Below are 14,416 nucleotides of genomic sequence, written 5' to 3'. Positions count from 1 at the left end.
ATCTCACCACCCTAACCAGAAGATCATTGGATTTGCATTTAAGAATTGTGACACTTTCTTTAAGGAGAAAGTGCATCCTGCCTGAGGCTGGAGGATATATGTGCTGGCTCTCAGCAACCTCCCTCACCGTAATTCAAATTTCATAGTATTTGGCAGATTTCCTCACGGTTTGAGGTTATGGCTATTTCCTTATTTCACTGAAGATGGCTTTTTCCCTTCTATTTTTCATTTTTTGTTGGTGGTGGTGGTGAATTTCAGTAACAGGGAGTACAGTAAAAATTACTTTCTTCTGCTATTTAATCAGAAATAAGAATTTTAAAGGTCAGAAGAAACTCAGGAGCTAAATTTTCACAGCCAAGAAGATTGTGTTTCTCTAATTATGTATATGGAGTGAGTATGTTTTAATATTCTATTAATGGCTGCACCGTACCACTTCATTTATTTTAATAAACGTTTTAGACTTGAAACTTATGGTTCATGCAATACCACTAATCAGGTTAGATGAGAGCAGAATGCAAACTATATTATAAGACAGAATCACTAGTTAAGAAAGACTGTGTATTTCTCATATACAAAATATAAAAAAGAGGGAGAAAAATGCTTGGGATATATTAAGTGCTCAAAATTTAAGTTCCCTTCTTTCTATACCTACTAACATATATACAGTAGATAAGAAAATTTAGAATTGTCAACACATCTTTTGCTAAGGCTTCTAGCTGCCTATTGGGACCTAATGATAAAAGATGTTATTCTCATTATAATAAGAGCAGTGTGAAATGGATTTTCCCTGTTAAATATTTTGCTCTTCTCAGGCTCACAAATCTTGGTGTATACTTGCTAATTATATACAACTAATATGTCTTTCCAACAAAAATCTGTGAGGATGTGTTATTTAGTGTCTCTCTAATGGTGTGATGGAATATGATTCTGGAACACTAATTGCAACCCAAATCCTCTTGTTTCCCACACACACTACACAAGGAGATCGAGGCTTAGAGAGCTGTTAACAAACACAATCACACAGTCAAGCTGCTCTTTCCTTCCCGTGCTGTCCTCGTGTTATTAGACAACGTGTCCAGCGACAGCTGTTTCAGTAACTGTACAAACCTACTCACTCCACTCACAGCCTGTCTCCCAATTGTCTTTGCACTTCTACAAGGTCACACAACTCACTCCAAAAGTTTGACAGAGTGCAAAGTCTGAGAGCTTACAAAACGCATCAGCACAACTCAGATACATTTAGTATGTTTTTTATTTCAAGCAAAGAATTAGGCAGAAAGACCTCTAATAGTTCCTGGGAAAATAATTTACAAATCCTGTAAATGTTGTTGGGAGGATGGTTATTTAGAAAGTGATGTCTTCCAAAAGGTCTGAAGCACCACAAATTAAATTTTAAAATGCCAAAGTCATCTGTGATGCATTCTGTACTCACCAAGAGGCACAGTGTACCATAAAATCACCCCCAATTCTGGGTCTGAGATTGCAGGATTTTTCTCCTGCAATCACCAGGTCTTCTGCTCCACATTAATTCGACAAAAAAATATTTTTAATTAATGACTGACCAACTATGTAGGTGCCAGATGCTGAGAGAATAGAGTTGAACAGGACTACAGTCTTGTCTTTCAATAGTTGCTAGCTGAGAATTGTAGGGTCTTTCCAGATGTTATACTATATATAGCATATTAGCGCTCCTGAATTCATCAAGGTCAAGAGCAACACCAGATACCAATCATACAAGAAATTACATCCAAGGTTATTTGGACACTGTATTAGTTTTCTAGTACAACAAACTAGGTGGCTTAAACAATAGAAATTTATTATCTTACAGTTCTGAAGGCTAGAAGTCTCACATGGAGGTGTTGGCAGGGTTGGTTATTCTTTCTGAGGGTTATAAGGAAAGGATCTGTTCCAGGCCTCTCTCCTTGGCTTGTAGATGACTGTTTTCATGTTCACATGGCACACTCTCTCTCTATGAGTCTGTCTCCAAATTTTCCCATTTTATAAGGTTACCAGTCATATTGGATTAGGGCCCAACCTAATGACCACATTTTAACTTGATCACCTCAGTAAAGACCCCATCTCTCAATAAGATCACTCTGAGGTACTAGAGGTTAGGGCTTCAACACAGGAATTTGACAGGGTAAGACAATTTAACCTACAACAGACACTACTGTGAAGTTTTGGTAGAAAGGACCCTGAACACTATTCTCTTCTCCAAATTAGCTTGTGAAAGAAGGCCATATTAGTCTAATTATTCACTGTGAGCAACATTATGACTCCCTAAAATGAATAGTTAAATGGCACTTTTATCAGTGGAGATTGCTCCTAGAGGGAGCACCTGATTTTGTTAATTCAGTACAGCTTCTGTCAAGATCCAGGTGAAATCCCCATGCTCCAGAAACCTCCGATAAAATCCACTCCAACCTGATGATGACCATCCCCTTCCATGTCCCAGGCCAAAATAGGAACAATGGGGTAGATGCAACTGGGCATCAGATTTCAATTCAAAACAAAACACATTCTAATAAGTAGAATTATTCATCAGTGAGCTATTGCACTTCTAAGCATGGCATCCAAAGGAGAAACCGTAAAATAAAAAGATTGACTATGTTAAAAAAAAAAAGAAATGAAAACTAAAAGAAAATTTATAAAATGGTGGAAAATGTTTGCTAAATATATGACAAAGGCAAAAGTTATCTTTATTCATTCACTCAACAATTATTTACTGAGCTCCTACTATATATCAGTCTTTGTTTCTAGGTGCAGCAGATGTGAACAAGACCAAGTGCCAGCCCTCATGGAGTCAACAAATCAACCAGACCTACCCTGACACTCCAAGAGAAGAACAAGTAGAGCACATAAACAAAGACAGAAATGCAAATGGCAAATAAAGATATAAAATAATTTGGTAATCAAAAATGCAAGTTAAAACAAATTGTTTTTTGCCTACCAAATTGGAAGAACTTTCCAATCCTGTGATGTTGGTGAGGGTACAGAATATGGACCTGATCACATACTTCTCTGGGAGTGGGTTTCAACCAGCTTCTTAATGGTAAAACCCAAACTGCCCCCAAATTTAGACTGAGCACATTTAAAATGCTAAAATGCATATTCCTGGGCTCCACGGCAGATTCTGAATCTATCCATCAGATATGGGATCCAGGAAACTGTCTTTTGACTACCATGGGGTATCCTAATACAAGTTATCCTTGGGCCATACTTGGGGACAGAGTGCTCTAGACCGTGGTCAGGGCTGAACAAACAGTTCCAGCAATGGGACTGTGCAGGGCCTAACAATCAAATGCAGAATATCTTGTTCAATTAGATGTAACTAATTGAGAGCAACATTTCAATGATAAGACAAAAAGTACCAAGTTATACTTGCTACTGGTGGGCTTTGACACTGGGTCACACACAGTTCAGCTATCACAATATTTATTCTCTCTGGTACAGCAAATCAACTTTTGAAAAAATTTACCCTAAGGACATAATCACGTTTTATTCAAAACATTGGTAGGATTACAGAAATTATTTAAGAGTGAGTTCTAAAAATAAGAAGAGGATAAAGCTATTTTTAATAACTTTTCCTTAAAATGCTAGCTATAAGTAGAGAACTTAAAAGGGAAGAGCTCTCCACTTTAGGTCCCCATATTTAGACTTTGTTTTGCAAATGTTTTCTGGTTACCATGCCAACTTCTGGATTTCTCTATGTAAATGGGAAATTGGGAACCTCGCCTTTTAAAAAAAATGATTAGTGTGTTCTTTTTATCCTGGTAAGCTCATTCTGTGCTGACAAATTATATTCTGACAGCTTGGTTGTAATCTAAAACATGCCTCTCTGGAGACTGAATAATAAAGTATTTCCAGGGATTGACAGTTACTCTTCATTTATATTTTTATGTATTTGCTTTCAATGAATTCAAGAGATAAAATGAAGTGCTACATACTTGTTATATTTTTTAAATAATTCAGAAATGTATCCTCACTTGAAAAATTTGACATGTCAATTTGATTACTGAACTTGTGAACTGTGGTGTAAGGAAAGAACATAAGCTTCTGAAACGGTCAGACTTGGAGCTGAACACTGGCTCTGCCACCTACTAGTTGTGTGACCTTGGGCAAGTAGTCTAACTCATTGAGCCTTAGTTTCCATCTATAAAATAAGAATCAGAAACAATATATACATATATAAAGCATCTACGACAATGCCAACTCTATTGAGCAGGTTCTTGATATAACATGGTAGCTATTACCAAAGACAAAAATAAAAGCCAAGCACAGAAACATCCAAAACCTATTAGATTTGGTTTAAAAGAAATCAGGCTTCACACAGGAAAAAAGTGAATACATTTTTAAAGTAATGCATAACCAACATTGTTAGAATTGGACTTCTTCATGTTTCAGCTATTGTTAAACACTCAACAGTAAATAATAGGAAAAGACTTTTGGAACTTTGTAAGGTGATAAGACATGATAGATAAGCTTGTACAAAGGAAGCTTTAGGTCCTCAAGACTTTACAATAGTCTGAAAAGATGCAGTTGGCTAAAGTTAAGGCATAACTTTAAAATAGCAAATGGCCAAGGTTTTTAGCTAATAGAGGTCATAGTGAACCAGGGCCAGGAGCCCTCCCTGACCCATTAAAGATGAGGGGACGTAATTGTGAGGATGAGGCCTGGAGTCCTCTAGGGATGCGTCACCTCAGGAAGAAGGTCAGCAGTGAGGCAGGGACAAGCTTCCCCATGTTTTCCAGCAGCATTAATGGATCTACCTTTTTCATATTCCATTGGTGGGCAGGACCCATCTCTAGTCTGTCCCGCTCCGTTTGCTGTTTATTAAACTGTGTATGGAGGAGGATTTTTAGTGGGGCATGTTAAATTTTTCATTATTACACTCCCTAATTCTTAATCTGCCTTTATTCCTTTCTCTTCAATTATTGTAAGAAGAGCATCACAGATATCGCGTGGACAAAACGTTGAAGCAATACACAAATGCAAAACATTGTAAACAAAAGAAGATATTCTGAAATTAAAAACTATGTACCGCTCTCTTTAAATAAAAATAATAAGTGAAGGGTCCTCAAATCCATATTATATGTGGCACCTAAGCTCAACTTATTTAAGTTAGTCTATTGAAGAGTACTGATGCAGACCTAGTAAGACAACAACAACAAAACTAAGGTCCCAACACAATAACAGATGTCAACACCATGCTTTCACTACCTGACTTTTCTTTCCATTTATCTATCTTGTATTTAAGGTGGTGCATTCCAGAGGGTGAAAATGGGGCAGAAAAGAAGTCACTTGAGGGAGACTTTCTCAGACGACTTCTCCTCCCAGCTTACTGTCCTCACCTATTGTTTGTCATCAGAGACAAGGCAGAACACAGAACCCGGAGAGTGTGGTTTAAAAAGGAAAGTGCCCGTGATCACAGTAAGCTGTTCACTTGGGGAACTGTTCCCACATCACCACCACCACTACCGAGACCACTTAATTCCTTTCACTGCAGTGTCGCTGGATGAGACCTTTGTGACCCTCCATCTCCAGTCAGTAACTGGTTGAGGTTAGGGCCCAAGACTGAGTTGGCTCCAGAATCCTGGCTCCAGAATATGGTTCCCAGGTAAAATATAGGTGCTCAGTTAGGTCTGAATGTCAGATTAACAACAAATAGTTTTTAGTATAAGTATATCCCCAATATCGCGCTGAGACATACTTATACTACATACCGTGGCAGTGTTCCTGGATCTGCCAACAATAGCTGCAAATGCATAGAGCACTTTCTATGTTCCATGCATTATTCTAAATTCTTTACAAATATTAATTCACTAAATACATGAAAATACATGGATAGGTAAACATATGCCAATACATGGATGACTGGAGGTTAGGAAGAATGAACTATGTATTTTAAGTTTCAAAACTTATGCAAAAATTCCTATAATTAAGACTTTTGATGAGTTGTCACTGACTAGCTGCAAATCAATTTGTAGAAAATTTAAAAATATAAAACTAAAAAAGACTAGATTTTTGTCCCTGCTCATTAACTAGCTGGAAGACCTTGGGAAAATCTCAATTCTCTGGATCTAGGTTTCCTTCTCCTAACATGAAATTGGGATGAAATTATTTTTAAAGTCATTGCTGCCCCTAAAATTCTATTATATCTTATAATGTGCAAAAAACAGCTTGCAGAGAAATGCTTATTACCTCTGCAATCATTCTGTTGGTGTCTCCTAAGAAAAGCAGATTCAGAGCTTCTTCCTCTGTGGTTGCCTGATGAAGAGACAAGTTTTTCAGGTGGATATTCTGATCAGGGTCCTCCAATACTGTCACTTTCCTAGGGAAATGGGACACAACAACACAAGGCACTTTGAGAATGAAAAGAACTTCAAGTCTTTCTTACAGGTTTCTTTTTTAAAAGCTGTATGCACGATGTCTTGAATTTATAAAATCCAACAGTACACAAGACACCAGACAGTACAGGATTAGCATCAAACACTGACATTCCCTTGACAGTACTACCAAATAGCTTTGGGGCTGAAAAGTATATTACAAGCTCCTGATTTAAAGCCATCTGTCTTGGTAATCATCAGAACCCCAAAGCATCTTAAAATACATATTCTTATTGAATTAAAAATGCAAATAGTTAATCTTCTACCTATATCAGGAAACTTGGCTATACAGTATTTTTCTATGTCATAATTCAGTTTCTTACATAGGTAATGCACAAATTTTTCTCCTTCTAATTTTTCCCTTTTGTTCAAATTCATATCATTTTCAATTTACATGACATTTCAAACTGGTTAGCTCATCAATTTAAACATGATGAAAATTGAGGCATCTGTTATCCCTCTAGGAGTTGTTCCCTTGTCTAGTTTTCTTATCAAGGTGAATTAAAAATAATCAAGAAGTCTTGTAATAAAATTTTAGTTCGTAATTATTATTTTTATGTCCATCAGATGTGTTTCTTGACTTTTTTTCATTTACAACATCACTTTTACTTCCACTGAATCCTTACAGTAAGAGCCTTAGGTCTGGAATTACATTCATCTATTACAACTGCCTCAGTGGGCATCCTGGTGCCAACACCACTTCCTCCCAGGTGAATTCTAACCCTGTTTCGAGAGTTGGCTTGTCAGTACTCTCCTTAGAGTCCTCTTAGGATTTTCTGCAAATGAACACAATTTGGCTAAACTCCTCACAGTCTTGCTTCAAATGCCTACAGATTCAAGCAATAAAGTTACTAAAGAGAGTTCCCTTGTGCCTCTTGAGTTTTGCTTTCTTGATTTTCTTAAAAATTGTTGAAGAAAGGAAATCTGTAATTCACAAGTGTTGCAAGTGTATCTCCAGATATCTGCACTTGCTTACAGCATTTGGAACTGATGATGATAGATAAAGGTTGGCATCGTTTAGCACTATTTCTCCCTTCAAAGTACAACTAGCAAGTGGACATGTGTCACCTGCCTATTGACAAAAATACATTTATAAAACCTTAAAAATGAAGATTTTGCAAAGACCATAATTTTTCAGTCTTCCATTTTGTAAGGAGGTTATCTGGACTTTCATATGTAATTTGTGGGCACTTAAAATACTAACTGCAGGAAGAAAATGTAGCTCTACCAGCACCTCTGTGACCAATATGTCACTAATAATCTAGCCTGTTGCCAAGTTTTGGACTCCTTTTTGTCTCCTTCAACAATACCACCTAAGATGGAAAAAGATCTCTTCCCTAAATGAAAACAAGTATATTTTATTTATTTTTCAACAAGACTCATAAGTGAGCCTATTAAAAATGCTTGAGTTAAAAAATGCTTAGAAAACATTAAGGCATTTTTACTGAAATAGATGAATTGTGCTCCATTTTTAGGAACCCCCTTTATTCCTTAAGCTTTGCTTCCACCCTGATCCTTCTGATATGCTCGAGAAGGTTTGCCTAAATTCAATCCCTAAGGACACAGAAGTTAGAATTCTTCCTAAATCCACAGATTCTAGGTTTTAAAGGTAAAAAGAAGTTAAGTAATATTGGAAGGAAGATGAAAGCATGAAATAAGTGATGAGACAGTATATTAGAAGTGAGAAAAGAAGAGAGTTCTGTCTTTTTCAACAGGAGGAAGAAAACAAATTTTGCAACTCTGAGGCAAAGTCACCTGTGGTACATGTTGCAAGACCAAGTCTGATACAAAACCAACCTGTGCAAGTTCAGAAAAGGGAGAGGTGGGGGAGCAGGAAACAATTCAAAGACGAGGATGCTCACATTCACTGGGCACCAAAAGTATGCCAGGGACCTGCACTGTCTTCTGTAATCCAGTTGTAATCCTGGCTGCACATAGGAATAGCCTGCAGAACTTAAAGCAACACACCGGTACCACGTGTCCTCCTAAGAGGTTCAGATTTGACTGTTCTGGGGCGTGGACTGGGTATCAGAACCTGTAAAGGCTCCAGGTGATTCTAGCTTGCAGCCAAGGTTAAGAGCCATTGACTTCATCTTTAACGACCACACAAGGTGGACACAGGGGGAGGAGGTTTCTGGTTTCTTTATCTTTACTCTCCACCCAGCTCCACCCCAAGCCCAAAGGGGAGAGTTACTCATTTTACTGGTTGGAGCTGAAGTCACTTTGGGCCATATCTACTAATAGGCAAGGTCCCTGTGAATTTTAAAAAGCTTGTCCTTCCATGGGAGGTTTCTTTTCTACTTCCCCGACCATGCAGCTGATGGGTAAACTAAGCCACCCATTAACCACAACAATAACTAAAGCTCAACTGGGGATGATGGATATTCCTAAACATCCATAGGGTTTATATCGTTGCTAAATCAAAACAAAATCTAAATGATATATCATAAATAATCTCACCATTACTTCACTGAAATGAATGCAGAAAACAAGCAAGTATGGAACTCTAAAAGTGTTCATTTATTAGACAACCTAAATGGGTCACTGATTTAGGATTATATTTACAAAGAATAGTTAGAAGCATAAGGTAGAAAGCGTGAGATGTCATCAGCAGCATTCGGCTAAGCTACTTTTTTCCTTCTAAATCATTCAGAGCCTTTGATTTGCAATGGACCTACCTCAGAACTATTACACTTCTATATTTACTTCCGGGTGCTCGTCCAGCTTTGTCACTTTGATCACAATACAGTTTGCACATGCTTCCAGTTTTTCTGTATAGAACTCTCAGCCGTCTTTTGTAACCCTGTAACTCATCACCAGGCATTTCTCTGGCACTTTTCTGATACTGTTTTCCTCACTACTTTCTGATTTCTTGCCCGTGGAGGTTTTGAAAAGTAAAAAAAAAAGACAGGTTGGTGTCCAGTTTACTTTGGCTTCTTTCATGGTTCTCTCTCTGCTTTGGGCTCATCTGTTGGGCACGCTTTAATAAAAAGACTCCACCTCTGGCATCTTTCTGGAAACTTCTTCAGTGCAACTGTCTCCAATCAGGGTCTCTCTTGCCAGTTCTTCTCCTCAGATTCTTTCCTGGTTTCTGCCCAATCCCTTGGGCATGAGGCTTTGGACCTTCCCTTATTGCCCTGCCTGCCCTCATTGAAAATCCCTTTTGCACTTAAGCCTCCCAACCAATTTGTCACTCCCACCCACTCTCATGCCTTTACTCAGAGAAGTGCAGTCTGAGCTGGGTACTACCTCTTGACTAGGTCGACTAATCTAGGAGTGAGAATGCTTTAAACTCTGCTGCTGGTGGAAAGCTTTTCAAAGTTGGAGGAAATAAGAATCATTAGCAAAAGTTTCTCTTCGAGTTGCTTCCTTTCCTGGCCCTTCCCCACCCCCCTGCCACTCCCCATGCCCTCAGCTCTCTAACAAATCAATAGCTATTTCCTGAATCCTCAGTCTACCACTCGATTCTGACTATAATTTTCATAGCTTGAAAGAGGGCTTTATTGGAGTTTCTTAAATAAACATCTTAATTCCAAGATGGAAACCCCCCGAACTATTTATTTGATTCCTCTTTGAAAGGGCCTGTGAATAGTTTTCTCTACAAAATGTTTCTAAAATGTTTAGATTTCAAGCAAAAAGCCACTGATAGCCTTAACTTGGACCCCTAAGTGGAAAAGTTCTGCTAAGTATACTCAGCCTACTCAATGATGGAGAAGAAGCAAGCTTTGTGTTTTCTCTGTAAACAGAGACTCTTTTCCATTTGGCTAAGTAGTTGGAATTTTCAGGCTTTCTAACTGACTGGAAGACATATAAAGAGCAATGGCCAAGCTCTTGTTCCCAATAATGGAAGCCATCAATGAAAGAACCCTCCCCACCCTACATCCCATCTCCACAACATTCCAATACCACCAACTTGCTGAACAGGGACTTTCCAGGAGTTACTACAGTGAATCTGGTCTCTCATGTTCATGTTATAGACAAATATTGCTATGGTGATTTCTGTTATTTTTTTCTACTTGCGAGTGCCCCGTGTGATGGTGCAGGCCAGGCACTGAACAACGGCACCTTGTTCAAGATGGTGCAATTCACATGAGTCTGTAGATTATGACTTATGTCTGTCAGGGGGCAGTAAAGTGACTTCCAACAAAACCAGCATATTACAACAATTTTTCAACAGGTAGCAGGGTTGCCTTTTAATAATCGCATGAAGGTACCATAAAGATGAGAGGTAGCTCAGTCTAGTTACCTTGACTTAGAAAAATATCAGTAGCAGGCAGCCCTCATGAAAATGGAAGGGTGTCCATCAGGCTCTTCTAAATAACTGAATAATCTCACATATTGTAAACAGAGCTGCACCATTCATTTCAAAAAGGGAATATTACCTAATTCATCATTTTCCAACTTCCTTTTTTCCCCCACCCCAACACATTTTCAGAAACTCTCTACAGGGTAGATTTGGGGGAAGATGTAAATTTTTAGAAGTATGTAAGGGGAGCCCTTCTTCTTTAGATTGATTAAAAATCTAAAAGATTTCTTCTGTTATAAAATATAATAGTTGAAACATATCACTTAAGAAAGTTTTATGAACCTGCAATAAATTTTTGTGTTGGTCTTAACCTAGACAGAATGGGCTAACAGTAATGGATACTTTTTCTCAAGATCACTATTGAGGTATTTTGAAAACTCTTTCTAGTAACTTGAAGAAGCTATCTTTTCTTTCTTGTTTTATCTAATATTATATCTTCTTACTGATAATGAAAAACATAGCCAATCACGTGACACTTTAGATTGAGTTATTTCATTTAACCCACTAAAAACACCAGGTTCTCTACTAAATATTTAAAGAAGAGATTATACCACTTATCTACAATCTCATTCAGGAGAGAGAAGCAGAGGAAATACTTCCTAACTCATTCTGTGAGGACAGCATTACCCTTATACCAAAACCAAAGACATAACGAAAAGAAAACTCTAGACTATATCTCTCATGAACATAGATGCAAAAATCCTCAGTAAAGTATTAGCAGATCAAATCCAACAATGTAGAAAAATAATTATATACCATGACCAAGTGGGATTATCTCAGGTATACAAGGCTGGTTCAACATTCAAACATCAGTCAATATAATCCATCACATCAACAGACTGAAAAAGAAAAATCACATGATCATATTAATAGATGCTGAACAAGTATCTGACAAAAACCAATACCAATTCATGATAAAAACTCTCAGTAAATTAGGAATAGAGGGGATCTTTCTCAACTTGATAAAGACTATCTACAAAAAAACCTACAGCTAATTTGAGAGCTAATGGTGAGAAACTCAAAGTTTTCTTAGTAAGATCAGATACAAGGTAAAGATATCCCCTCTCACCGCTCCTTTTCAACATTATACTGGAAGTCCTTGTTAATGCAGTAATGCAAGAAAAGAAATAAAAGGTATACAGATTGGGAAAAAAGACATAAAGATGTCTTTGTTCCTAGATGATGTGACAATCTATGCAGAAAACCTGAAAGAACTGACAAAGAACTCCTGGAACTAATAGGTGATTAGAGTAACACGGCAGGATACAAAGTTAATATACAGAAGTCAATTGCTTTTTTGTATACTAGCAATGAACAAGTGGAATTTGAAATTAAAAACACAAAACCATCTACCTTAGCACCTAAAAATGAAATATTTAGATATAAGTCTAACAAAATATGCACAATATCTATATGAGAAAACTACAAAACTCTGACGAAAGAAATCAAAGAACTAAATAAATGGTGAGATATTCCATGTTCATGGAGAAGGAGACTCAATATTATCCAGATGTCAGTTCTTCCCAACTTGATCTATAAATACAATGCAATCCCAATCAAAATCCCAGCACATTATTTTGTGGATATTGACAAAATTATTCTAATGTTTATATGGAGAGGCAAAAGACCCACAAGAGCAAAAACAAAATTGAAGGAGAAGAACAAAGTAGGAGGACCAACACTACCCAACTTCAAGACTTACTATAAAGCCACAGCAATCAAGACAGTGTGGTATTGATGAAAGCATAGATAAATTGATCAGTGGAATGGAACACAGAGTCCAGAAATAGACTCACATAACTATAGTCAGCTGATATTTCACAAAGAAATCAAAGCGATACAATGGAGCAAAGACAGCCTCTTCAACAAATGGTTCTAGAATAACTGGACATCCACATGCAAAAAAAAATGAATCTAGACACAGACTTTGCACCACTCATAAAAATTAACTCAAAATGGATCACAGACCTAAATATAAAATGCAAAACTATAAAACTCCTAGAAGATAACATAGGAGAAAACCTAGATGGCCCTGGGTGCGGTGATGCCTTTTTGGATATGACATCAAAGCCATGATCCATGAAGGAAATAATTGATAAGCTGGACTTCATTAAAATTAATAGACAATGTCTAAAGAATTAGAAGATAAGCCACAGACTGGGAGAAAACATTTTCAGAAGACACATCTGGCAAAGGACTGTTATCCAAAATATACAAAGAACTCTTAAAGCTCAACAATAAGAAAACAAATAACCCAATTAAAAACTGGGCCAAAAACCTTAACAGATCTCAAAGAAGATATACAGATGGTAAATAAGCATAAGAAAAGATGATCCATGTCATATGTCATCAGGAAAATGGAAATTAAAACAATAATGAGCTACCCCTACACACTTATTAGAATGGCCAAAATCTGGAACATTGACAACATCAAATGCTGGGATGTGGAGCAACAAGAACTCTCATTCATTGCTGATGGGAATGCAAAAATGGTACAGTCACTACAGTTTGGTAGTTTCTCACAAAACTAAATATATCCCATATCATCTAGCATTCATGGTCCTTGATATTTACCCAAAGAGGCTGACAACTTACGTTCACACAAAAACCTACACACAGATATTTATCGAGGCTTTATTCATAACTGCCAAAAACTTGAAAGCAACCGAGATGTCCTTCAGTACGTGAATGGATAGATAAACTTTGGTACATACAGACAGTGGAATATTATTCAGTGCTAAAAAGAAATAAACTATCAAGCCGTGAAAAAACATGAAGGAGACTTAACTGCATATTACTAAGTGAAAGAAGCCAGTCTGAAAGAGCTACATACTGTATGATTCCAACTATATGACATTCTGGAAAAGACAAAACTATGGAGATAATAAAAAGATCAGTGGTCACCAAAGGTGGAGGTAGGGGTAGTGATGACTAGGCAGAACACAGAGAATTTTAAGTCAGTGAAAATACTCTGTATACTATCATGATGAATATAAGTCATTATACATTTGTCCAAACCTATGGAATGTACAACACCAAGAGTGAAACCTAGGACTTTGGGTGATTTTGATGTGTCAATGTACGTCCATTCTTTGTAACAAACGTGTCATTTTGGTGAGTGATGTTGAAAATGGGAAAGGTTATGCATGTGTGGGGGTAGGGAGTATATGGGAAACCTCTGTACCTTCCTCTCAATTCTGTTGTGAACCTAAAACTAAATACTTCATCATGAAAAAAAAAAACAACAAAACAGGCCCAAACTGAAAGCTGTAAAATATTCTTTTTTTTAAATTGAAGTATAGTTGATTTACAAGAATATAGTAGTTTTAGGTGTACAAAATAGCAATTCATTATCTTTATAGTTATACTCCATTTAAAGTTATTATAAAATATTGGCTATATTCCCTGTGCTGTACAATATATCCTTGTAGCTTATTTATTTTGTATGTAGTAGTTTGTACCTCTTAATCCTCAAAGGTGCAAAATATACTGAGCGCTTGTTGTGATGAATTCTTGTCTTGTTTTCCACATTAACTTCTTTCTTTTCAACTGGTAAATATCCTCTACTAAATATTACCATTATTATTTCTATTTTTATGTTCATTATTTATTTATTTTTTCTTATTAGTCATCCATTTTATAAGCATCAGAGTATACATGTCAATCCCAGTCTCCCAATTCATCACACCACAACCCCCACCTCCCGCTGCTTTTCCCCCTTGGT

The 14,416-nt window shown here is 37.0% G+C and overlaps 1 protein-coding gene across 1 annotated transcript in view; it reads right to left on the bottom strand.

Annotated features, from left to right (window-relative positions):
* Positions 1 to 14,416, bottom strand: part of KIF6 (kinesin family member 6) — a gene marked incomplete at both ends in the record, with an annotated part of 383,803 nt that overhangs the window by 260,457 nt on the left and 108,930 nt on the right. Inside the window, one exon of the mRNA XM_082663489.1 lies at positions 6,202 to 6,331. Coding sequence (XP_082519615.1) covers positions 6,202 to 6,331 — 130 coding nt within the window. The remainder of the gene's footprint in view (positions 1 to 6,201; positions 6,332 to 14,416) is intronic.

Source organism: Grampus griseus, assembly GCF_964374135.1.
Source record: "Grampus griseus genome assembly, chromosome: 10".
Classification (NCBI taxonomy): domain Eukaryota; kingdom Metazoa; phylum Chordata; class Mammalia; order Artiodactyla; family Delphinidae; genus Grampus; species Grampus griseus.
Note: the sequence above shows the minus strand (reverse complement) of the source record. Positions and strands in the feature narration are given on the sequence as shown.